A 25,664-nucleotide genomic window follows, 5' to 3' on the forward strand; every position below is an offset into this window, starting at 1 on the left:
TATTTCAAGGCCTAGTAGGAGCATCCCAGACCTGCACCTCCCCTTCTCCCTTTCTCCCCTGCAATCCCCTTCATTTCAGGTCGCAGCACTTGCACGTTCCGAATGTCTCAAGGCCTAGTAGGAGCATCCCCCACCTGCACCTCCACTTCTCCCTTTCTCCCCTGCAATCCCCTTCATTTCATGTCGCAGCACTTGCACATTCGGAATATCTCAAGGCCTAGTAGGAACATCCCCGATCTGCACCTCCCCTTCTCCCTTTCTTCCCTCTACCCCCTTCATTTCATGCTGCAGCACTTGCACGTTCTGAATGTCTCAAGGCCTAGTAGTAACATCCCCGACTTGCACCTCCCCTACTCCCTTTCTCCCCTCTACCCTCTTCATTTCATGTCGCAGCACTTGCACGTTCCGAATGTCTCAAGGCCTAGTAGGAACTTCCCCAAACTTTACCTCCCCTTCTCCGTTTCTCCCCCTCTGCCCCCTTCATTTCATGTTGCAGCCCTTGCACGTTGAATATCCCCGACCTGCACCTCCCCTTCTCCCTTTCTCCCCCTCTACACCCTTAATTTCATGTCGCAGCACTTGCACGTTCCGAATATCTCAACGCCTACTAGGAACATCCCCGACCTGCACCACCCCTTCTCCCTTTTTCCCTTCTACCCCCTTCATTTCATGTCGCAGCACTTGCACGTTCCAAATATCTCAAGGCCTAGTAGGAGCATCTCCGACCTGCACCTCCCCTTCTCCCTTTCTCCCACTCTGCCCCCTTCATTTCATGGCGCAGCACTTGCATGTTTCCGAATGTCTCAAGGCCTAGTAGGAACATCCCCGACCTGCAACTCTCCTTCTCCCTTTCTCCCCTCTACCCCCTTCATTTCATGTCGCAGCACTTGCATGTTTCTGAATGTCTCAAGGCCTAGTAGGAACATCCCCAACCTTTACCTCCCCTTCTCCCTTTCTCCCCCTGTCCCCCCTTCATTTCATGTTGCAGCACTTTCACATTGAACATCCCCGACCTTTCTCCCCCTCTAACCTCTTTTTTTCATGTCGCTGCACTTGCACGTTGAACATCCCCAACCTGCGATTCCCCTTCTCCCTTTCTCCCCCTCTACCCCCTTCATTTCATGTCACAGCATTTGCACGTTCGGAATATCTCAAGGCCTAGTAAGAACATCTCTGACCTGCCCCTCCCCTTCTCCCTTTCTCCCCCCCTGCCCCCTTCATTTCATGTTGCAGCACTTGCACGTTGAACATCCTCAACCTGCGACTCCCCTTCTCCCTTTCTCCCCCTCTACCCCCTTCATTTCATGTCACAGCACTTGCACGTTCCGAATATCTCAAGGCCTAGTTGGAACATCCCCGACCTGCCCCTCCCCTTCTCCCTTTCTCCCCCTCTGCCCGCTTCATTTCATGTCGCAGCACTTGCACGTTCCGAATGTCTCAAGGCCTAGTAGGAGCATCCCCAACCTGCACCTCCCCTTCTCCCTTTCTCCCCTGCAATCCCCTTCATTTCATGTCGCAGCACTTGCACATTCGGAATATCTCAAGGCCTAGTAGGAACATCCCCGCCCTACACCTCCCCTTCTCCCTTTCTCCACTCTACCCCCTTCATTTCATGTTGCAGCACTTGCACGTTCCGAATGTCTCAAGGCCTAGTAGGAACATCCCCGACCTGCACCTCCTCTTCTCCCTTTCTCCTCTCTACCCCCTTCATTTCATGTCGCAGCACTTGCACGTTCTGAATGTCTCAAGGCCTAGTAGGAACATCCCCAACGTTCACCTCCCCTTCTCCGTTTCTCCCCCTCTGCCCCCTTCATTTCATGTTGCAGCACTTGCACGTTGAATATCCCCGACCTGCACCTCCCCTTCTCCATTTCTCCCCCTCTACACCCTTCATTTCATGTTGCAGCACTTGCACGTTCCGAATATCTCAACGCCTACTAGGAACATCCCCGACCTGCACCTCCCCTTCTCCCTTTTTCCGCTCTACCCCCTTCATTTCATGTCGCAGCACTTGCACGTTCCAAATATCTCAAGGCCTAGTAGGAGCATCTCCGACCTGCACCTCCCCTGCTCCCTTTCTCCCGTGCAACCCCCTTCATTTCATGTTGCAGCACTTGCATGTTTCCGAATGTCTCAAGGCCTAGTAGGAACATCCCCGACCTGCAACTCCCCTTCTCCCTTTCTCCCCCTCTGCCTCCTTCATTTCATGGCGCAGCACTTGCACGTTTCTGAATGTCTCAAGGCCTAGTAGGAACATCCCCGACCTGCGCCTTCCCTTCTCCCTTTCTCCCCCTCTGCCCCCTTCATTTCATGGCGCAGCACTTGCACGTTTCCGAATGTCTCAAGGCCTAGTAGGAACATCCCCAACCTTTACCTACCATTCTCCTTTTCTCCCCTTCTCCCCCCTTCATTTCATGTCGCAGCACTTGCACGTTGAACATTCCCGACCTGCACTGCCCTTCTCCCTTTCTCCCCATCTCCCCCCTTCATTTCATGTCGCAGCACTTGCACGTTGAACCTCCCCGACCTGCACCTCCACTTCTCCCTGTCTCCCCCTCTAACCCCTTCATTTCATGTCACAGCACTTGCACGTCCCGAATGTCTCAAGGCCTAGTAGGAACATCCCCAACCTTTACCTCCCCTTCTCCCTTTCTCCCCCTGTCCCCCCTTCATTTCATGTTGCAGCACTTGCCCATTGAACATCCCAACCTGCACCTCCCCTTCTCCCTTTCTCCCCCTCTAACCCCTTCATTTCATGTCGCTGCACTTGCACTTTGAACAGCCCCAACCTGCGACTCCCCTTCTCCCTTTCTCCCCCTCTGCCCCCTACATTTCATGTCGCAGCACTTGCACGTTCCGAATATCTCAAGTCCTAGTAGGAACATCCCAGACCTGCCCTTCCCCTTCTCCCTTTCTCGCCCTCTGCCCCCTTCATTTCATGTCGCAGCACTTGCACGTTCCGAATGTCTCAAGGCTAGTAGGAGCATCCCCGAACTGCACCTCCCCTTCTCCCTTTCTCCCCTGCAATCCCCTTAATTTCATGTCGCTGCACTTGCACGTTGAACATCCCCAACCTGCGACTCCCCTTCTCCCTTTCTCCCCCTCTGCCCCCTTCATTTCATGTTGCAGCACTTGCACGTTCCGAATATCGCATGGCCTAGTAGGAACATCCCAGACCTGCCCCTCCCCTTCTCCCTTTCTCCCCCTCTGCCCCCTTCATTTATTGTCGCAGCACTTGCACATTCGGAATATCTCAAGGCCTAGTAGGAACATCCCCGCCCTGCACCTCCCCTTCTCTCTTTCTCCACTCTACCCCCTTTATTTTATGTCGCAGCATTTGCATGTTCCGAATATCTCAAGGCCTAGTAGGAACATCCCCGACCTGCACCTCCCCTTCTCCCCTTTTTCCCTCTACCCACTTCATTTCATGTTGCAGCACTTGCATGTTCCGAATGTCTCAGGGCCTAGTAGTAATATTGCCGACCTGCACCTCCCCTTCTCCCTTTCTCCCCTCTACCCCCTTCATTTCATGTCGCAGCACTTTCACGTTCTGAATGTCTCAAGGCCTAGTAGGAACATCCCCAACCTTTACCTCCCCTTCTCCATTTCTCCCCCTCTGCCCCCTTCATTTCATGTTGCAGCACTTGCACCTTGAATATCCCCGACCTGCACCTCCCCTTCTCCCTTTCCCCCCCTCTACACCCTTCATTTCATGTCGCAGCACTCTTGCACGTTCCGAATATCTCAACGCCTAGTAGGAACATCCCCGACTTGCACCTCCCCTTCTCCCTTTTTCCCCTCTACCCCCTTCATTTCATGTCGCAGCACTTGCACGTTCCGAATATCTCAAGGCCTAGTAGGAACATCTCCGACCTGCACCTCCCCTTCTCCCTTTCTCCCCTGCAACCCCCTTCATTTCATGTTGCAGCACTTGCACGTTTCCGAATGTCTCAAGGCCTAGTAGGAACATTCCCAACCTTTACCTCCCCTTCTTGCTTTCTCCACCTCTGCCCCCTTCATTTCATGGCGCAGCACTTGCACGTTTCCGAATGTCTCAAGGCCTAGTAGGAACATTCCCAACCTTTACCTCCCCTTCTCCTTTCCTCCCCTTCGCCCTTCTCCCCTCTTCATTCCATGTCGCAGCACTTGCACGTTGAACATTCCCGACCTGCCCCTGCCCTTCTCCCTTTCTCCCCCTCTCCCCCCTTCATTTCATGTCGCAGCACTTGCACGTTGAACATCCCCGACTTGCACCTCCCCTTCTCCCTTTCTCCCCCTTTACCCCCTTCATTTCATGTCACAGCACTTGCACATTCCGAATGTCTCAAGGCCTAGTAGGAACATGCCCAACCTTTACCTCCCCTTCTCCCTTTCTCCCCCTCTACCCCCTTCATTTCATGTCGCAGCACTTGCACGTTCTGAATATCTCAAGGCCTAGTAGGAACATCCCCGACCTGCCCCTCCCCTTCTCCCTTTCTCCCCCTCTGCCCCCTTCATTTCATGTCGCAGCACTTGCACATTGAACATCCCCAACCTGCGACTCCCCTTCTCCCTTTCTCCCCCTCTACCCCCTTCATTTGATGTCGCAGCACTTGCACGTTCCGAATATCTCAAGGCCTAGTAGGAACATCCCCGACCTGTCCCTCCCCTTCTCCCTTTCTCCCCCTCTGCCCCCTTCATTTCATGTCGCAGCACTTTCACATTCCGAATGTCTCAAGGCCTAGTAGGAGCATCCCCGACCTGCACCTCCCCTTCTCGCTTTCTCCCCTGCAATCCCCTTCATTTCATGTCGCAGCACTTTCACATTCAGACTATCTGAAGGCCTAGTAGGAACATCCCCGCCCTGCACCTACCCTTCTCCCTTTCTCCACTCTACCCCCTTCATTTCATGTCGCAGCACTTGCACGTTCCGAATGTCTCAAGGCCTAGTAGGAACATCCCCAACCTGCACCTCCCCTTCTCCCTTTCTCCCCTCTACCCCCTTCATTTCATGCTGCAGCACTTGCACGTTCTGAATGTCTCAAGGCCTAGTAGTAACATCCCCGACTTGCACCTCCCCTACTCCCTTTCTCCCCTCTACCCCCTTCATTTCATGTCGCAGCACTTGCACGTTCCGAATGTCTCAAGGCCTAGTAGGAACATCCCCAACCTTTACCTCCCCTTCTCTGTTTCTCCCCCTCTGCCCCCTTCATTTCATGTTGCAGCATTTGCACGTTGAATATCCCCGACCTGCACCTCCCCTTCTCCCTTTCTCCCCCTCTACACCCATCATTTCATGTCGCAGCACTTGCACGTTCCGAATATCTCAACGCCTACTAGGAACATCCCCGACCTGCACCTCCCCTTCTCCCTTTTTCCCCTCTACCCCCTTCATTTCATGTCGCAGCACTTGCACGTTCCGAATATCTCAAGGCCTAGTAGGAGCATCTCCGACCTGCACCTCACCTTCTCCCTTTCTCCCCTGCAACCCCCTTCATTTCATGTTGCAGCACTTGCATGTTTCCGAATGTCTCAAGGCCTAGTAGGAACATCCCCGACCTGCAACTCCCCTTCTCCCTTTCTCCCCCTCTGCCCCCTTCATTTCATGGCGCAGCACTTGCACGTTTCCGAATGTCTCAAGGCCTAGTAGGAACATCCCCGACCTGCAACTCCCCTTCTCCCTTTCTCCCCCTCTGCCCACTTCATTTCATGGCGCAGCACTTCCACGTTTCCGAATGTCTCAAGGCCTAGTAGGAACATCCCCAACCTTTACCTCCCATTCTCCTTTTCTCCCCTTCTCCCCCTTTCATTTCATGTCGCAGCACTTGCACGTTGAACATTCCCGACCTGCACTGCCCTTCTACCTTTCTCCCCCTCTCCCCCCTTCATTTCATGTCGCATACCCTTGCACGTTGAACATCCCCGACCTGCACCTCCCCTTCTCCCTTTCTCCCCCTCTACCCCCTTCATTTCATGTCACAGCACTTGCACGTTCCGAATGTCTCAAGGCCTAGTAGGAACATCCCCAACCTTTACCTCCCCTTTCTCCCTTTCTCCCCGTCCCCCCTTCATTTCATGTTGCAGCACTTGCACATTGAACATCCCCAACCTGCACCTCCCCTTCTCCCTTTCTCCCCCTCTAACCCCTTGATTTCATGTTGCTGCACTTGCACGTTGAACATCCCCAACCTGCGACTCCCCTTCTCCCTTTCTCCCCCTCTGCCCCCTTCATTTCATGTCGCAGCACTTGCACGTTCCGGATATCTCAAGGTCTAGTAGGAACATCCCCAACCTGCCCCTCCCCTTCTCCCTTTCTCCCCCTCTGCCCCCTTCATTTCATGTCGCAGCACTTGCACGTTCTGAATGTCTCAAGGCTAGTAGGAGCATCCCCGACCTGCACCTCCCCTTCTCCCTTTCTCCCCTGCAATCCCCTTCATTTCATGTCGCAGCACTTGCACATTCGGAATATCTCAAGGCCTGTTAGGAACATCCCCGCCCTGCACCTCCCCTTCTCTCTTTCTCCACTCTACCCCCTTTAATTTATGTCGCAGCATTTGGATGTTCTGAAGATCTCAAGGCCTAGTAGGAACATCCCCGACCTGCACCTCCCCTTCTCCCTTTCTCCCCTCTACGCCCTTCATTTCATGTTGCAGCACTTGCACGCTCCGAATGTCTCAAGGCCTAGTAGTAACATCCCCGACTTGCACCTCCCCTACTCCCTTTCTCCCCTCTACCCCATTCATTTCATGTTGCAGCACTTGCACGTTCCGAATGTCTCAAGGCCTAGTAGGAAAATCCCCGACTTGCACCTCCCCTACTCCCTTTCTCCCCCTCTGCCCCCTTCATTTCATGTTGCAGCACTTGCACGTTGAATATCCCCGACCTGCACCTCCCCTTCTCCCTTTCTCCCCCTCTACACCCTTCATTTCATGTCGCAGCACTTGCACGTTCTGAATATCTCAACGCCTAGTAGGAACATCCCCGACCTGCACCTCCCCTTCTCCCTTTTTCCCCTCTACTCCCTTCATTTCATGTCGCAGCACTTGCACATTCCGAATATCTCAAGGCCTAGTAGGAGCATCTCCGACCTGCTCCTCCCCTTCTCCCTTTCTCCCCTGCAACCCCCTTCATTTCATGTTGCAGCACTTGCATGTTTCCGAATGTCACAAGGCCTAGTAGGAACATTCCTGACCTGCGCCTTCCCTTCTCCCTTTCTCCCCCTCTGCCCCCTTCATTTCATGTCGCAGCACTTGCACGTTCCGAATCTCTCAAGGCCTAGTAGGAACATCCCTGACCTGCACCTCCCCTTCTCCCTTTCTCCCCCTCTCTCCCCTTCATATAATTTCGCAGCACTTGCACGTTCTGAATGTCTCAAGGCCTAGAAGGAACATCCCCAACCTTTACCTCCCCTTCTCCCTTTCTTCCCCACTACCTCCTTCATTTCATGTCGCAGCACTTGCACGTTGAACATCCCCGACCTGCAACTCCCCTTCTCCCTTTCTCCCCCTCTACCCCCTTCATTTCATGTCGCAGCACTTGCACGTTCCGAATATCTCAAGACCTAGTAGGAGCATCCCCGACCTGCACCTCCCCTTCTCCCTTTTTCCCCTCTACTCCCTTCATTTCATGTTGCAGCACTTGCACGTTCCGAATATCTCAAGGCCTAGTAGGAGCATCTCCGACCTGCACCTCCCCTTCTCCCTTTCTCCCCTGCAACCCCCTTCATTTCATGTTGCAGCACTTGCATGTTTCCGAATGTCTCAAGGCCTAGTAGGAACATCCCCGACCTGCACCTCCCCTTCTCCCTTTCTGCTCCCTTCATTTCATGGTGCAGCACTGGCACGTTTCCGAATCTCTCAAGTCCTAGTAGGAACATCCCTGACGTGCACCTCCCCTTCTCCCTTTCTCCCCCTCTCTCCCCTTCATTTCATGTCGCAGCACTTGCACGTTCAAAATGTCTCAAGGCCTAGTAGGAACATCCCCGACCTGCACCTTTCCTTCTCCCTTTCTCCATCTCTGCTCTCTTCATTTCGTGGTGCAGCACGTGTACGTTTCCGAATGTCTCAAGGCCTAGTAGGAACATCCCCGACCTGCACCTCTCCTTCTCCCTTTCTCCCCTTTTCCTCCCTTCATTTCATGTCGCAGCACTTGCACGTTCCGAATGTCTCAAGGCCTAGTAGGAACATCCCTGACATGCACCTCCCCTTCTCCCTTTCTCCCCCTCTGCCCCCTTCATTTCATGTTGCAGCACTTGCACGTTCCGAATGTCTCAAGGCCTAGTAGGAACATCCCCGACCTGCAGTTCCCCTTCTCCCCTTCTCCCTTTCTCCCCCTCTCCCCCTTCATTTCATGGCGCAGCACTTGCACGTTTAACATCCCCGACCTGCACCTCCCCTTCTCCCTTTCTCCCCCTCTGCCCCCTTCATTTCATGGCACAGCACTTGCACGTTTCCGAATGTCTCAAAGCCTAGTAGGAATATTTTTGTTGTGTTTTTTTTTTCATCCCTGCCCCCACCCCTTTTTGTCTTGATGCGCCTTGAAACATCATTTTGCTGTATAGGCGCACTACAAATAACCAATAAATAAAATAAAACAAAATAAAATAAAATAAAATAAAAACCCACCGCAAGCAGAAGAGCTGCCACTGGACGCAATAAGCGGACTTAGCAATGTTTCTAAATTGCTCCTCGCCCATGTTTGCTGCCCAATGGTTCTTCACTCCTCACCCTATTTCCCCCCTCTTTCACCAGCATTTCAACATTGATTGCACCCCTACTGAGTAGTTGGATGGGGATGCTCTGAAATCTCTAGAACAAACCTGAACAGTGTCAAGAAACCCTATAATAGAGCTTAGCTAGTAAAGACAATGGTTGTGAGGATTGTTTGATTGTCGAGTCATAAGTGCCAATCCATCAAAAAGTAAACAAGTATGGTCTGTGATCTTGCTCAGAGCCTAGGCGAGAGTACCCAGAGTACCCAGTGTGTATGTGTACGTGCTTGTTTCCAATTGGAATCGGAAATCTATTTGAAAGATGAAATGATAGATAGAGCTCGAATGCAGGGCCAGTCACAGGTGCTTCCTTAGTCAGCATGATCAATGCTGAAATTTCTGGATAAGGAAACGTAACTGATAGTTTCTCCAGCATTAAATCCATTGACATTTCGAGTTATGATAACAGTATTGATATTACTCCACTCTAATCATGTTATTAATCTAGTAATGATGAGCGATAGGTTGCAAGTAGTTGCAGGCACATTAACCCACTGGGCTACCTCGCCTATTTAACATCTGAGACAATGTAGAGCTACGCATCTATGCCAAACCACGACTTTGCCCTTACGAAGATGTCTTTTCCGCCTATGTGAATATTGTGCGATGGAAAGTAGAATTGTGTGTTTGTATGCATGATGTGAGTTACCAAAACCAAACCAAAACCAAAATAAATATACCTCTTAACTTTTTTTAAAAGTGGACCCAGACACTATGGGCCTGATTCATGGAACGTTTTCCTATGGGATTGCGCCATTATAGAACACGTCCATGAATCAGGCCCTATGTTGTGGCATCAATGCTTTCATAGTATATTCTTGCCATTGAGAGAAAACGATCACACCAAATGTATGAACAGTGATTATATGAGCTGCAAACTGGGTCAAGACCAAGCATAAACATGCCCGCTCATGATGAACAGCAAAGGCAGCTGTAGGCCACACCATCATTCCAGCATTTGGATCCAGATTTGTTTTTACCTCTAGCCCAAATGAACAGTGCCATGTGCCATGCATGCATAGAAACACATGCCATATACCAAAAAAAAAACGGACAAACACTAACCAACCTTTTTTTGAACAAGTTGCTCAATGACCTGTCTTTTCGTGCACAGAATATTTCACTATTCACAAACCGGGAAATGTGCTGTGCACTTTTATTCAAAGACTACCCACTTACACAGCCCTGGGCTACATTAATTAGGGTCAGCAGGCCATTTGAACCCACCGCTAGGTGTGTGATTTAACATGTTGGGCAGTGGTTCAGCTTTTTGAGCACAGTGGGTGGCAACACAATTCTAAATGATGTGCACCCCAGTATTATCACAATACGCAACCACCGTTTTCAAGGGGAGTCCTGCATGTACAGCTGGAAGATTTACAAGGTTCATACAAGGTTCATATGATTGAGCTAAAGCGTTATTTTTCTCCCAATCTGTGCCAATGACCGCCGATACCTACAGGGCTACCCACTGCCTGCAGAAGGAAACTACAAAATTAAGCTGTACTAAAAACTGCCTAATTAACTATTGATGTGCAATTAGTGCAAGTGTTTGAAAGCATTTTTAAGACTTAATTGTTCTGATTTACATACATTCCCATTGTAAAAATGCTTTGTGAGTCAGGACTTTGTACCTATTTACCTTTTGCCTTGCACTCTGGCAATAAGTCATTTCTTAATACCACATTGTTATTCCCTTGTGAGAACACTTGCAGTGGTGCTGGCCTTAAGTGTGACTTTTCCTGCTGCAAAAAATACATTATTTAGACTGGGGATGCAGCAATGGGTCGGTTCCGCGCTGGGCGAACCTTCCTGGGAAAACGGTCGGCTCAGGCACATTCGCACAGTCAGTTTGAGCAGCTCTGGCCAGGAGCACGGCTTTGCCTGCTCCACAATCATTGATGGAAACGCAGGTCTGTGATCTCGCGACCCACAGAGAAAAGTCGGCTACAGTGAAGCCTGGAAAGGGGGGCGCTCTCTGTCCGACATTGGGATCATGTGGGGCTGTTTGACAGGAATGGTCTGCAAATAGAACACATACAAGTCACACCATCAATCCTGCAACAAGTCATGTCCAGAAAAGACAACATGGTGCACAGGCAAGTGAACTCATAAATCAGCAGGATGGTATTAAAACACATTTCATTAAATGTGGATGTTATGTTTGGTGTTGAGAAAAACAATCTGAAATAAGAAAATAACATAGTTCAATGGATATGTGCTGTAAGTGTAATGCGAAAAGCAAACAGTAACATTCCCTTTCAAGATGGGAAACCCATGTTCGTGCTACAAGGGCAAATTGCAATGAAAAGACCTCAGTGGGCGTGGTTTGGCCGAGGATGGGCAGGGAGGGGGCAGGATGAGCAGAGGTCTTAGTAGGTGATGGGCTGGAAGGGGAGGATGAAGAACTGACCAACACACACACCCTGAGTGTCCATGCACAGATATCATCTCCCACATATCTGGCCTTCCCAAGTCATCCCACCTGTATCTTGTCTTGCCATTTCAAGAGTTTCAGCTTCATAGGGAACCCTGTCATTGCCAATTCATGACCAAAACTAATTTAAATATGGACCACAGGAAGCACAATGGTGAGCGAAATGCTTGGAAAGCATTCACCTTGGAAAATCTACAATAGCCAACGGGGCTCAAAAAAGAGGGTTGAAACTAATCAATTGCACTTAGGTGACAGGCCACCCGCAATATCACTTGCCTTCAGGATGATGATGGCCAGGATCACTCTGTGGAGGAACACACATTAGACATGGTGGAGGCCTATTATGGGCAGCTGCTCTAAAAATGTTAAGAATGGAAGAAGCACAGGCCAAATTTACTGCGGATGTCCGGCTGCCAGAGATCACAGAGCATGATAGGAAGGAACTAGACTCTCTGATAACACAGGAGCAAAGTGGAGTGGGCTATAAGTTCCCTCACATCCAGTAAGGCTCCATGCCCCGATGGCTTCACTAATGCATATTACAAGGCATTTATGGCAGTGGTCGAAGTGGGCGGGAGCGGTTGGGAGCGGTGCTCCTCTACTTTTATTAATTAAGTTTTACTGTTCCTATACTTTTATTTTAATAAAAAATGTTCCGGAATGGTTTTGATTTAAAATAAAAATGTAGGAAGCAGTTCTAACTTGAACTTCAGTGTACTGCACTGGAGGTGCCCCTAAACAGCAGGCACATTTGTTTGGAGGTTTGTATTGTGTGTGGGAGGGGGCTTTGCAATGGTGTTGTTTGGTAGCGGGGCAAGCCAGCAGGGAACATAGTTCCTCTAATTCTTTTCATACACGTTGACCACTGATTTATGGTTACCCTCACTCCCCACATGACTGAGCTAGTAAACTTGTTTCTCGACTCAGGGATGTTCACAGAATCCATGGCAGAATCTGTGACCATGTTATTGTTGAAACCGAGCAAGGATCCCAAACAGTTGGCCTCGTACAGGCCCATTGCTCTGCTTAATGTTGACGCAAACGTGTATGCCAAGATATTGGCGGAACGGTTAAGGTGCAAGCTCCCCTATGTGATGGGTCCAGATCAGACAGGGTTCATTTGGCATCAAGATACGAATGACGATATCCAGAGGCTGATTTATTTGATAGTTTGGGGACATAGGATGAGACAACAGGTGGCATTTCAGCTCTTGATGCCCATAAGGCATTTGACACTATAGAGTGGGCCATTATCCGACAAGTGCTGAGGTTCTTTGGTTTAGGTGAAAAGTTCAGGAAGTTGCTCCTGGTGGGATTCAAGATACCGACTACCAGAATTAGACTAAACTGACAGTTCTCTTCCTCGATAGCCTGTTAGAAGAGAAACCCGACACGGTAGCCCCTTAGCACCACTCATTTTTGCCATTTGCAGTCGAGCCACTTACGTGCGCCATTAGGGCTAATGAGGCTATACAGGCAGAGTGGTGCGGCAGGTTTCAGCAAAAATGTGCGTTATACGCAGATGATATTGCACTTACTTTTAGTAACATCACAACCTCTTTGCTGGCAGCCATGAGGGCCCTTAGGGAGTTTCAAGGATTTTCAGGATTTGCGATTAATCGGGATAAATCCCCGAACCTTAATGTTTCACTTCCCCCCAGACTTTTTGAGAGAGCTGGAGGAACTGTCTCAGATCCGATTGACAAAGGACCCATTGACAATTTAGGAGTCTGGATGCCCTCGACATTCGCTCTGTGTGTGAGGCAAATATCCCTACCTTGTAGAAGGCATATGCAGAGGATCTAAAACACTGGGATATGCAATAGGTGTTGTAGTTGTGGAGGATTACAGCCTTGAAGATGACTCTGGTTCCTAGACTCCTGCATGCCTTTTGCACCTTGCCTCTTAAAAGTACCATGCCAAGTCCTAACGAGCTTCAGCATAGGGTATGTATGTGGGAAGAGGAAACCATGCACCCAGAGGAAGATAAGGTTCCAGTGCCAGAAGGTGGATGGTCCGGGGTTTCCGGACATCAAAAAGTACTTACCTGCAGCGTAAATTGCACAGCTGTTGGATTGGGGTAGAACAGGGTCAGAAGGGATGGTGGGATATGGAACAGGCGGCCCATACTCTACCAATGATGCATCTGTCGTTTCTCGGGCAGTAAAACTAGAGTAGCATGGGGTGATCTCCTATATGCAGCAACATTATTTCTTGAACACTGAGATAGGGGTTTGAGGATGGGTGGAGTGCCTTCTGTTTTGGTCCTCTGTCACCGGTCTTATGTAAATCAGATTTCTATCTGGGTATGTCTGGAACTGGTGTTGAGGCTTGGGAGGCACAGAGCAGACTGACTCTTGGGGCTTTGAACAACAGACAGCATCTGTTTTTCAGGCCGCTCCTATTAACACATTTCTCTTTGCTTTAAGGGTCTATGATGCAGTATTGCAGGGAGAAAATCATTTGCATATGATGTAATATTCTCTTTTATGGTTAGGCAATCACATTTTTCGAGTTGCAATGCTATGGGGTCCATTTGGAATGTGTTACTTCTCTCCTGGTGTTTTGTTTTTTGTTCTTGTGTTTCTTCTTGATTATAAGCTCCAGCATACCTTTCTTTTTGTAATACCAGAGGCACTTTGAAATGCTAAAGAAAGCTTATAAAAAAATATGCATTGTTGTCTTATTCTCAGACTTATTTTGCACATAAGGCAAAAAGAGAATGAACATTAAACACATTGGGCCTCATTACACGGTAGGCGGTGAGCCATGGCGCTATTAGCGCCATGGCTCATGCCGGTAAAATACCGGCACCGCCTTGGCGGAAAGGGGATTTACCGCCCCATTCCAAGGTTGGAGGGGCGGTAAATCCCCCTTCCACCATTGCCCTTCCCCATTCCCATTTCTGCCCCATAGGGCTCTATGGGAATGGGGAAGGCGCTAATTACGGCACCGCAATTATGCGGTGCCGTAATTAGCTCCGAGGTCCCTTAGCGGGTTTTTCGCACTGTTGAGGCCCGACTAGGCCAAAACATGTGTCTGGGGTTGTTGTTGGTACTCTTGTTCAGAACAGAATTGCCTAGTATTTGGTGCTGGACTGACCCTGGGCAGGACAAAGACTGATATGCAGGGATATTACTCCTCTGTGAAAGGGAGAGTCAGCTAAAGACTTGGCTGAGACACTCCCGGTGACCATCCACCCAAGAACAGGTCCATGGGCCATGTTCGTGCCGGGAGAGGGACTCCCAGAATGCCCCTTGTTTTGTATATATCTTATCAATGCTGAATGTTAGCTTCACCCCTATGTATTTATTATGGTGTTTTGCCCACTTAAATGGATATCTTTTGTGATGAATCTGATGATGTCATCACTCCTTTTCCAGAGGTAACCTCTCCTCGTGTGGCCTGAGGGCAGCAGCCGTTAGCTGATCCTGACCCAGGGGTTGGCTTTATGAGGGAGGATCACGTAAGGGGAGGCGACCCTCAGAGAGATGGTCAGGCATTATCAGATGAGACATGGTATCCTCACTTTCCTTTTAGGGATACCCCCTCAATTCCCCATGCCTTAATGGCATATTGTGAGAAAACCTCTCAAAATCCTGTAAAAGCTGCTGACAGACTTCATGAACATTTTCCACCTTGTGAAATAACATGTACTGAGATGAGAAAGGGGACTGCAATTAGTGCAAGAGAGTGAACCATAATGTGCACTCTAGTGTTCTGAAGAATGTGAATGGTCCCAGACATGTTCCAGCCTGGAGGCAGGAGTTTAAATCGGCTGCTGAGAGAAAATGGAGACACCTTCCTTTTCCTATCTTCGGCTTGGAAATCGTTGAGAACGGCAGAGTACAGTGAAGAGCAGACAGTGTGCCAGTCTGGGTACGAACCCGAAAGGCAAACGAGTGGTGGTGCCGCAAGAGGAAGCGGACCCAAGCACTTCTGTCCGATCGGGCATACCTGGAAGTAAACAGGACCGAGAGCCGTGGCTGCAGAGCATTGCCAGCGTGAAGAGACATGGAATGGCGTGCTCCAGAGCAGCTCTTGTGGAAAGCGATGTCAGTTGTCCTTGCAGGTGCCCGAAGAAGAATGAAGTTGTGGCAGGAACTGGAAGCCAGGAAGGTCTTTGTTCCAATGCAAGGATCTAGGATGCTCTGTGCCACTGACTGGGGAAAGCTACTTGAGTTCAGTAGATACCGAGGAGAGTACCCAAATGTGTGTGATTGGATGTGGATTATGTCAGTGAACTCAGATGGTATAAGGTAATGCCAAAACTGAGGCGAAGAGAGCATGAAAGACTGAATTGGTTGCCAAGAGTGGGGAAAGAGAGTGATCCTAATTGGAATCAGTTGTCAACTTCATAGTCAGAGTACTTTGCCATAAAGTAACTTGGGGATAACCCATGCCTCGTGTACTGGATTGAGAAAGAGAGAATGTAACATAAAGTACTGGCAGGAGAGTATACCAGGCAAAGAGCGGATCTGGGATCCGCACACATAACTAATTGTGCTGTACGAGAGAACCTGGCTGGGGAGTACACTAGGTGTTTTGCGTGTCTGTGACCAGCACCAAAATTGTGTTATACAAGAGAACCTGGCAGGGGAGTGTACAGGGTGTTTTGCGAGCCTGGGACCCACATCGAAGTTGTGTTATCTTGTAAGAAGAATCCTAAGGAAGACCTTGCCCTTAAAATTTGAAATTGTATTGAATATGTTAAAGGCCTGGGGAAGGGAGTCATTTCCCCTAGAGTGAATTACAACATGGAAGGAGGGAGTTATCCTATTGAACTATAAAAAAAGTGGTTATTCTTTGAACTTTTGTTTTCATTGAGAGAATCCTAGGGAAGGGAGTCATTCCCTCTGGGTCTGTGAACATTATCCATATGGAACTTTTGTTGCAGTCATTCCCTTTGTTGAATTTGAAAATGTGTGCACTTTCTGAACAAAAGACAGTACCTTAGAGTTAGTTTAAGAATATAAGGGCTAGGATAGGATTTCGGACACATGATGTTTTTGCTTTGGACATCCTGACACTTCGCAGCCCTTAGTTTTGGTTGAGGTAGGGAAATATCTCATAGATTCGGGACAGGGAGACATTTTTCAACCCCTTTATTATTTCAATAAAAGGCTATACCAACCACCATGAATCCTCTCTGTCCGTCTCATTCCTGGCTACTCATACTTTCCTGAATGGTTGCTTTCTCCTCAGTGAGGGTAGTCAGATTTAAGATTTGTCATAGTTGACACGGAAGCCTGAGACCATTTGGTAAATTTCAAACTCCCCCGTAGTTTGCCTATGAGGTGCTTGGATTTCATAATGTCAGAATAACATCATCAGCAGATAGTGCCCTCTAGTATTCTGTTTTTCCAAATTGTATTGCTTGTGTTGATGGGTCTGCACTGAACCTGCTCATGAATGGCTCCATAACTAAGGCAAATAGTAGGGGTGAAATAGGGCACCCCTGTGTGGTTCCTCTGCTCAAATAAAATGGGTTTGAAAGCAATTTGTTTGCTTTTACCCAAGCAGGTGTTCCACATATATACATAGATCAATCGGATCATGTTAGGGCTGAATCCAAATTCATTAAGAACAACTTTTAAAAAGCTCCACTCACCTCTGTCAAAAGCTTTTTCAGCACTGAGTGCCAGCAGCAGAGCAGGGTCACTGCAAAATGTGTATCGATTAAGTGGATCAGTTTTCTGACATTATGAAAGGTCTGTCTACCCACCACAAAGCCCATCTGATCAGGGTGAATGAGTTTTGGAAAGAGTGGTTCGAGCCTCAGCGCTAACAATTTTGCAAATATCAATCAATTGATTGATTGTTTATTTATTATGTGCTTATACACACGTTTTCCAAAGCGCAACCATGCATCGGAGGGGAAGACAAGACAAACAATCTTACTGGGCATGTTACATCCAGATTATGTAGGTGAACAGAAAAGGAAGTGCGTGGGGGGGCAATAAGGACCAAGTGCGCCCAGTCCCAACAGAACATGGGTTAAGTGGAGAGGGATACCACTCTTTTGGGTTGTAACCGAAGTGCAGTAGTGCTGCAGCAAGTGCAAGTCCCGGGGGCAAGAGTAGGAGATTGGCAAGGAAAGCTTGGGACCTGTGAGGCTTTGAAGATGCATCGCACCAGGCAGCAAAACTGAGCAGAAAGAGGTGGTTAGCAGGGGAGAGGAAGAGAGAAGGAGGAGGCGAAGAGGAAAGTCTTGAGGAGTTTGTTAGGCAAGATTGTATGTAGTAACCCTGTGGGATACTACACCAGCCTTGTCCTCTTGGCAATAGATAGCCAACTATTGTTATAGGTTTGTACTACACAAGTGGGTAGAGTGACTGAGCAGCCAAACTTATCTCAAGAGGGGTAATTAAGAACTGTAGTGATGTAACATGGAGATTAACAGTGACAAGTATCCAAATAACAATTATACTGAAGGTTGTCTAGTAAAATAACTAGTCAGTTTTAAAATAAGCTTTCTTTAGAAAGGGCAAGATGCAACAATTAAATACACTTCAAAAGCACTTTCTCAGATTTAAGTAAAGTAAGTAGATACTCTTTTGTGGTGGCACACAGACACTTCCTACACCCTGAGGTGACTTTAATTGCTAGGATACTGTGGACATCGATATATCACTTTTGACAATTAAATGGAATACTGAATTTGTGGAAAAGACAAAGGTTAGCAAGTTCTCTGAACAGGTAAGTACTTTACAATCCCTCAATGAAGTATAGGCAAACTTTTGCCCAGCAATACATGTAATTTATGTACCACCTATGAGGAACAGTTAAACACAAAGTCACTGGATCAGAAGAGTCTGCAGGGAGCCAGGACAGCCAATGTCAATTGAATAGGAGAGCTGAGGCACTTCTGGTAGATAGCACAAAAGTCTTGCACAATGTTATATAGAGAGTTTGTAGAAAAGGATCACTGTTGGGCCACAAGCTATAAGACTTGTGGAATCAAAGCTGCAAGCAACTCTTCAAAAAAAGCGGCTACTGTAGGTCCCCAGTGAGACAGACAAGCTACAAACCAAAAAGTTAAGTACCCCTTTAGTTAAGACAGTACCTTAGGTTTGTAGAAGAGATTTCAGCTGGCTTCTGTTCCTCTTGCAGTCCAGCAGATCCATGGTTCCTGGGCCTCAGTTATGGGGACAAGAGGGAGGACGTCTGGAGACTCCTGCACTGCGGTTTGAAGGTTGGTAGCAGCGAAGGGCTCTTTTCAATTCAGTGGCACTTCGTGATTTCACCTACCAGTCATTAGCACCACCGCGGATCTCGGTCACTTGTTGGGCTCCCCTCGCTTCTAGAGTGCAGCACTCTGGTAAGGTGCCTTGGACTTGGGTAGTCCTGCTTTGGGAGGGTCCTCTGGATCTTCCTAGAGTTCTGGTCCGCTTAAAGATGATTCACTCGATTCTGGTGTTTCATACCCCTGGCACTCGGTTCCATTGAGGAAGCACAGCCAGCAGGGAGAGGGGTTCAAAGCAATTTCATTTTGCGGTCAATTGGTCCCACCAACCCAAGGGAAGAAGTTGTGTCCGTTCCGATGTGAAGTTTTGAGCTTCAGCACTGCAGCAGGGTTTCACCAGGCAAATCAAAGGTCAAGGAGGGTGCAGCAAGATTCTCTTCCAGTTTCTTCTTTGGATTCTTCGTCCAGTGGTTGACTCTGCAATCTGTCTAAAATACCTCACCTTTTATGCAGGTTTCTCCCATTCATTTGCAGCCTAGCTGCAAGGGCATCCAGCCAGCCAATCATCTTTGGGAGGATTCCTGTAACCAAGGAGACTAAGCACAGGGAGTTTTGGGAACTTCCCTCGCTTCCTGCCCTGCCAGACACACTGGAGCCAGAGGCGGGTTCCAGCACTGAAGCCCGCCAAAGACAAAGTGAACAAAGGGACCAAACCTGGTTTGGTGCACAGAGTAAAACCCAAGAAAGACCTCAGAAGCAAGAAATTGCGAAAAAGAAGACCGAGCCATTTTGACAAATTGGGCACCCATGGGCGCAATACTGCAGCTGGGGATTCAGCCTGCGGTAAAAACACACAACGGTAGGAAAATTAAACCACTGGGTTAACAGGGTAACATAAACAATGTTATATGAGAAAGTAGACAAAGGGTCTACTAAGTAACCCCCGCAGAACTCCACATAAAATGGTGTGTGCTGGGTCTACAGAGAGAAAAAGGAAAGTAAAGTCAATTTTACTTTACTACTCTTGGAAACAGTAGTTTATCCAAGAGAAGGGATTTAAACCTTACAAGAAATCCAAAGGACTTCTCTGTGACACTGCACTGAAGGTGCTGTGTGTCACAATACAAAACGTGTATGCCTACTGAGTTTGTCAGACTGAAAAATCATGGAAACACAGAGTCCAAATCTGATCAAAAATACATGAGAGAGTGTCAAAAACAGTGTCACTCACTCCAGGGTAAAAACTAAAAGTCCTAAAGTCCAGCAAAAGAGCTGGGGGTCTCTAATGTTCAAGGGAATTAGCACAGAAATTAGAATTCTCCCTAATCGTTTCCGGAATTTAAGGAGGTCCGGCTCCAGATGGAGAGGGGCAGGGAGGCTGTTCCAGAGGGAGGCTTCTGCAGTGCATAAAGATCTACCCCCAAGTCTCTGCTTGGAGAAGCAGCTCCCCCGCAGTGAGTTGGAGGAAGATGAGCGGAGGGTTCAGGAAGGCGAGTATTTAGGAAGAGAGTGTTGCAGATAGAGTGGGCCCACGCCCCAGAAAGTGTTGTGGACAGTGCAAAGGGTCTTGAACTTAATCCTTGCAGCCAGAGGGAGCCAGTGAAGGGATTTCAGCACTGGAGAGATGCTGTCTCTGGGTTTAAGGCCAATGATAAGACTTGCAGTTCTGTTCAGGAGGAGTTGAAGAGGACGGAGGGTAGAAGAGGGCAGTTGTAGACAGAGGTTGTTGCAGTAGTCCAGCCTAGAGAGGACCAGGGCTCTGGAGATGGTGAGCCTCTTGGCGAAGGTGAGAAAAGATAGAATACCTCTGAGAAGGTACAGTTGGTAGTGGGACATTTTAGAGATGTCCGCAATGTGAGACGAGAAGGAGAGAGTGGAGTCGAAAATGATCCCCAAATTTTGTGCTTCGTTGGAAGGTGGAGGTGCAGGACAAGGGAGGCCGGCCAGAGAGAAAGAGGGAAGGCAGGAACAGGGGCCCTGATGTGGAAAATCTCTGTCTTACTAGCATTGAGGCAGAGGTTGTTTGCAGCACACCATAACTGAATTGCGAACAAATAGTCAGGTATGAGTGAAGCAGAGGACGAGGACTAGGGTAGCCTGAAGGAGAGCTGCGTGTCATCCGCATAACATTGAAAGTTGGAGGTGAAGGTGGCTATCATATGGGCCACGGGGGCCATGTAGCCATTGAAAAATGAGGGCAATGGGTTACATCCCTGTGGGACACTGCATGTAGAGAGAGTGATAGGGGAGAGGAAGGACCCCAATTCCACCTGGGATGGGCAGTCGGAGAGAAAAGAGGTGAGCCAATCCAGGGCCTGGTCAGGGATGCCAAGGGTATCACAGAGAGGTGTGTTCAGGATGTTGTGGTTCACTGTATCGAAGGCAGAAGAGAGGTTGAGTAGAATGAGGACAGAGGGAGAGTTGGAATCGAGATCCATATAGTTCTGGGTGTTTCCCCAGGTTTGGCAATACGCTAATAGCAGTTTGGCCCATGGTATTAGCAATTTTGCCGGAGTTAAGGATGAGTTGAACAGGTCTACCAGGTGATTCAGTAGGTCCTTACAGAGGATTTTATATAATTTGTCTGTCAGATCATCTGATCCTGGTGATTTTAATAATTTTATGGGTGCTATACTTTCTTCATTGTCTAGAGGTCTATCTAGCTGGGTCCTCTATAATTCTGAAATGCGGGTCAACCTTGCTTCCTGTATATATCTGTGGCTCACAATTTTGTCTGCCCCCTTCGCATTGCAGAGATTCTCATACCAAACGCTGAACATCTCAAGTATGCTCTCACTATTGTGCACTAGATTCCCTTAATCATTTTGTATCGCTTTAATTCGAGCATGTGTTTGTTTTACCTTCAGTGACTGGGTCAGAATTGTTACCACTTTATTTCCTCTCTCGCAATAAGATCATTTTAGATTTAGTAGCTGGGTTCTGAATATTTCTCTCAGAAGCAGGAACATATTTGTAGTACAGAATAGACCTAGAACCAAAATATTAAGGACTAATGTATGTCGCTGATTTTGTGGGATCGGTATTTTGCATGCCAGGCGGAGGACTAGTAGGTTGGCTCAGAACAATGTGTCTATTCTCTGTCTGTTAGGATCCTTAACAGCGAAGGAATGTGCATTTTTCTCCCTGTCTCTAAATCCATCTGAGGAATACTCCTCTCCTCAGCTACCTTAGAGCACCAATATCCACGAGACATTGAGACTACTAAGGTAGATATATGTTGTTATCTAAAACACTTAAATGATGAATTGAGTGATTATGAAATACCAAATGTACATATGAGATTATCTGTTCTCTGATTATTTATATAATAGATATATTTTCAAGTCCCCTGATGAGGAGAGTCATTCCTCTTCGTGCACCCACCTGTGAGGCTAAGACCTTGGGGTCATTTCGACTCCACTCTCTACTTTTCTCCTCACATCTATGATGTCTCTAACAAGTCAAACTACCAACTGCACATACTCAGAGGTATTCTTCCTTTCCTCTCCTTACCCAGAAGCTCACTGTCTCTAGAGCTCTGGTCGTCTCTAGGCTGGACTACAGCAACATTCTCTTTCTAATTCTGACTGCTTCTACTCTCCGCCCTCTGCAACTCATCCAGAACAGGACTGCGAGACATGTCCTTGGCCTCAAGCTGAGGGATCGTAACTCTCCAGCACTGAAATCTCTGCCTTAGCTCCCAGTGGCTGCAAGGATTAAGTTCAAGACCCTCTGCATTGTCCACAAGGCCTTCTGGGGCCTGAGTCCTCAATACCTCCAACTCTCTCTTCGCAAATACCTTCCTATTTGAGCTCTTCACTCCTCCACCTCCAACTCCCTCAGGGTCAGTTGCTTCTCCAAGCAACGAGTTGGTGATAGATCTCTTTCTTCGGCTAGGGCCTCCCTCTGGAACAGCCCCCCTGCCTCTCTGAAACTCGAGGCGAACCATCTGAGGTTCCTGAAGCATCGCTATACCTTCCTCTTAGCTTCTGCCTTCTCTCATCCTCTCCCCTGCTGATTTCCTGCCTGATACTGCACTGGTCACCTGGCTACCCTCTGATTTCGGGCCCAGGTCCCTACCCACCCAGTTGCACACCTACATGCCTCCCAGCAACCCTTGCACTTGGGTCTGTATCTGTAACCCTACAGCCCACCTACATGCACTTTCGGACACCTGCTGTCTGCACTTATACTTGCACCTGCCACCTGCTGGCCGCACTTCTTGATACTGTTTTGATCGCATGTACAGCACTACGCCCTCCCCTTTCCCCAGGCACTTTTCCCCTCCTCTCTCCCCTGCACTTGCGCGATCTCAATGTCTCTTGGCCTAGTAAGATTGCTGTCTCTGTACTCGCTCTGTTCCCCCTTCCTTGCCTCATCGTGCCTTGAAACACTTGTTACAAATGCCATATAATGTCATATCATATCATTCTCGAAACGCGTTGGGTCACACTATTAAATGTACTTTTTTAATAGAAATGTGTCATGTATTGAAATATGTTGTGTAATGAAAATGTTCTTATAATGAATTGCTTTACCTTATCTTGAAAGATTCTAAGATTTATCGCCAAATTCTTGGCCGTGATCAGGGGCGTTGCTAGGGGGGGGCTAAGAGGGCTATAGCCCCTGATCTTTTGGTTGTAGCCCCGGATAGAATCTCAGGAGCTACAGCCAAAAGACTAGCTAGCCCCCAGTCCCAACAGTTCCAACATCAGCTTAGCCCCGGGTCTTTTCCAGACCTAGCAACTCCCCTGGCCGTGATTTCAGCCTGGGAAAGTGTGCACGGGACGGGAGTTGCCTACTTATGAGAACTTTTCTGTTCATATTTGTAACAAAGGTGCAGTTTACAAGTTGAACTGTAGAGTGCGTGGAATATCACAACAAATGTACTGTTGAATGGGATGTCTAAGCAGAGCAAAGTGGGAATAGTTCATTTGCTCCTGTGCTGGAGCCCCTATAATGAAACAGTCCAGAACTCTCAATTTTTCCCTTCTTCACCTCATTCAGAATTTTTCTTTGTTTTCTAGGACCACCAAACAATTTTACGAGCATGGGCTGTGAAAGACTTTGCCCCCAACTGCCCACTGTATGTTCAGATCTTAAAACCCGAAAATAAATTTCACGTCAAATTTGCAGGTAAGAATTATCTTCCAGCTTTGAATTAGCGGTTACATGTACTGAATTATATAATTTTAGGATACTTTTCAAATACGATCGTTTTTAAAGGTAAAACTGTGTATAAAAATAAATAAATAATAAATAAAAAAATAAAAACAAATAAATGTGTAAACCTGCCCATGAAGTGTGCATTGTGTGTCGGAACGACTCATGATGTTGATCCCCTTTTACATGTACTAAAATATTCCTGGTGCTTCTATATTCCAAATATTCCAGAGAGAAAATTGGGTCATGCCTCGAAAAGGAAACTCGGGATTGGGTATCTTTCAAAAGTCCAGCTTAAATCATCCCCTTCCTGCTGCCATCCGTTGGGTGAGGAGGCAGAAATCATGTCAGTGGACACACCAAAAAGCAAAGTGATGCGAATGAGGCGTAGGAAACCAACATTTTCTAATGCAGAGCTAACCACCTTGACAGATGAGGTAGTGGCACGTGCTGTTGAGCTCTTTGGCCCGTGAAGCAAAAAACATCACTCCAAAGAAAGACAGACATCTGGAAATGCGTGTCAGAAAAGGAAAAGGCAGTGGCCAATGGAACAATGCCTCAGGCGGCTGAGGACAATGAAAGTGTTAGAAGGAACTGAACTTCACGTTCCACTACGCCCTCATGCAAGTGGCAGAATCTCTCTTACTCATGTTTACGCATGTATTAACAAAGTATGCACGTGTGCAAATGGGCTCAGAATTAATGAAGACAGTTTGCGTCTGCAAGAATCAGGGTACAGTCAGTACTGTGCCCCACGGTTTCCTTTGAGAGGTTAGGAGGTGGCCAATGTACTGGTAGGCAGTGGTCGAAGTGTAAGAAAAGAAGTAGTGGAACTATGTTCCCTGCAGGCCTGCACTCACTCCCCACAAACCCCATTATCACGCCCCCCCACACACAATACACCCCACTACCACTTGCACCTGCTGTTTAAGGGAACGTTCAGGGCACTGCACTGAAAGCGCAAGTTTCAACTTCTTCCTACACTTTTATTTTAAAACGAAACCATTCCGGAACGGTTTACTTTTCAAATAAAAGTATAGGAGCTGTAAAAGGTAATTTAAAAAAGTAGAGGAGCACCGCTCCCGCTGACTTCGACCACTGCTGGTAGGCATTCCAAGGATGACCTGATGACCTCCTCTCTGGGGGAATTGCAGTCACACAGTGCCACTCCGCAAGGGGCAGTCCTGTTCGCCATCCAAACATCGGCAAGCGGTGTGGGGGGTGTCTGTGAGACACTGCCAGTGTGGCAGGCACTGTGCGGACATTATTAATGTAAACACACTAGATTGCACTTTGTGTCAAGGCAGAGGGTTCGCCTGCTACACTGTCACTATGTTGCCTCTTCCCATGGACAATGACAATTGACATTCTCTAGAGTAATATGATGCATATCACGTGTGTGTTCTGGGGCAGCGTATATGTTCTGCAATAAGTGCACACCGAATTCGCCATCATTCTAGCTGGCCCATCCCCAGGTGCTCTCTATTAGTGCTGGGTACATCTGATGAAATTTGCTTTGCCTGAGAAATTGGCGAATTCCAGTTAAAATTCACTCATTTGTCCCTGTTGCCTACGCAGCAGAATGGTCCAAATCACACATTTCCCCACCTGTTTCTGATTTTTTTAAAATTAAAAATGAAGTGTCTAGAAATAAATTGAAATATCTGGTTTTCCCACCTGAAATCTCATGATTGTTTCCTGAAATGTTTAAAGACGATTTGAAATAAAATGTCAGGCAAAAATTGAAATTTCTGAGAAAAAAAGGCAAAATTCGTGTACGTGTGGCGAATCCCAATCGGAGGTGTATTTTGCCAATTTCATTTTGCTGGCAGTAATTTGGCCAACCCCTACTCTCTATGTTCACTGATGCAAGAACATGACCTTCCGTATTTACCTCAAATTCTAAATGACCCATGCCATAAACATCTCATACAATCCCAACCTGTAATTGGGTCTTTTTCTAAATCATGAGGTGCTTTAAATACCACTTATTTTGACCATTATCACTATGCCTGTACGGAGGCCCTTAGTTATATGGTGGATGAAAATAGCTCTGCTTGTTCAAAGTTCAGTTTGCTGATTGTTCATCCTGGGTACATGCTAACTTAACACAATTATTGTAGCTTATA

The 25,664-nt window shown here is 47.8% G+C and overlaps 1 protein-coding gene across 1 annotated transcript in view; it reads left to right on the top strand.

Annotated features, from left to right (window-relative positions):
• The window catches only part of KCNT2 (potassium sodium-activated channel subfamily T member 2), a 2,640,974-nt gene that overhangs the window by 2,256,718 nt on the left and 358,592 nt on the right, over positions 1 to 25,664 (top strand). The window contains exon 14 of the mRNA XM_069641505.1: positions 23,400 to 23,508. Coding sequence (XP_069497606.1) covers positions 23,400 to 23,508 — 109 coding nt within the window. The remainder of the gene's footprint in view (positions 1 to 23,399; positions 23,509 to 25,664) is intronic.

The sequence above is a fragment of the Ambystoma mexicanum genome, chromosome 1q, assembly GCF_040938575.1.
Source record: "Ambystoma mexicanum isolate Mex_15411 chromosome 1q, UKY_AmexF1_1, whole genome shotgun sequence".
NCBI classification, from domain to species: Eukaryota; Metazoa; Chordata; class Amphibia; order Caudata; family Ambystomatidae; genus Ambystoma; species Ambystoma mexicanum.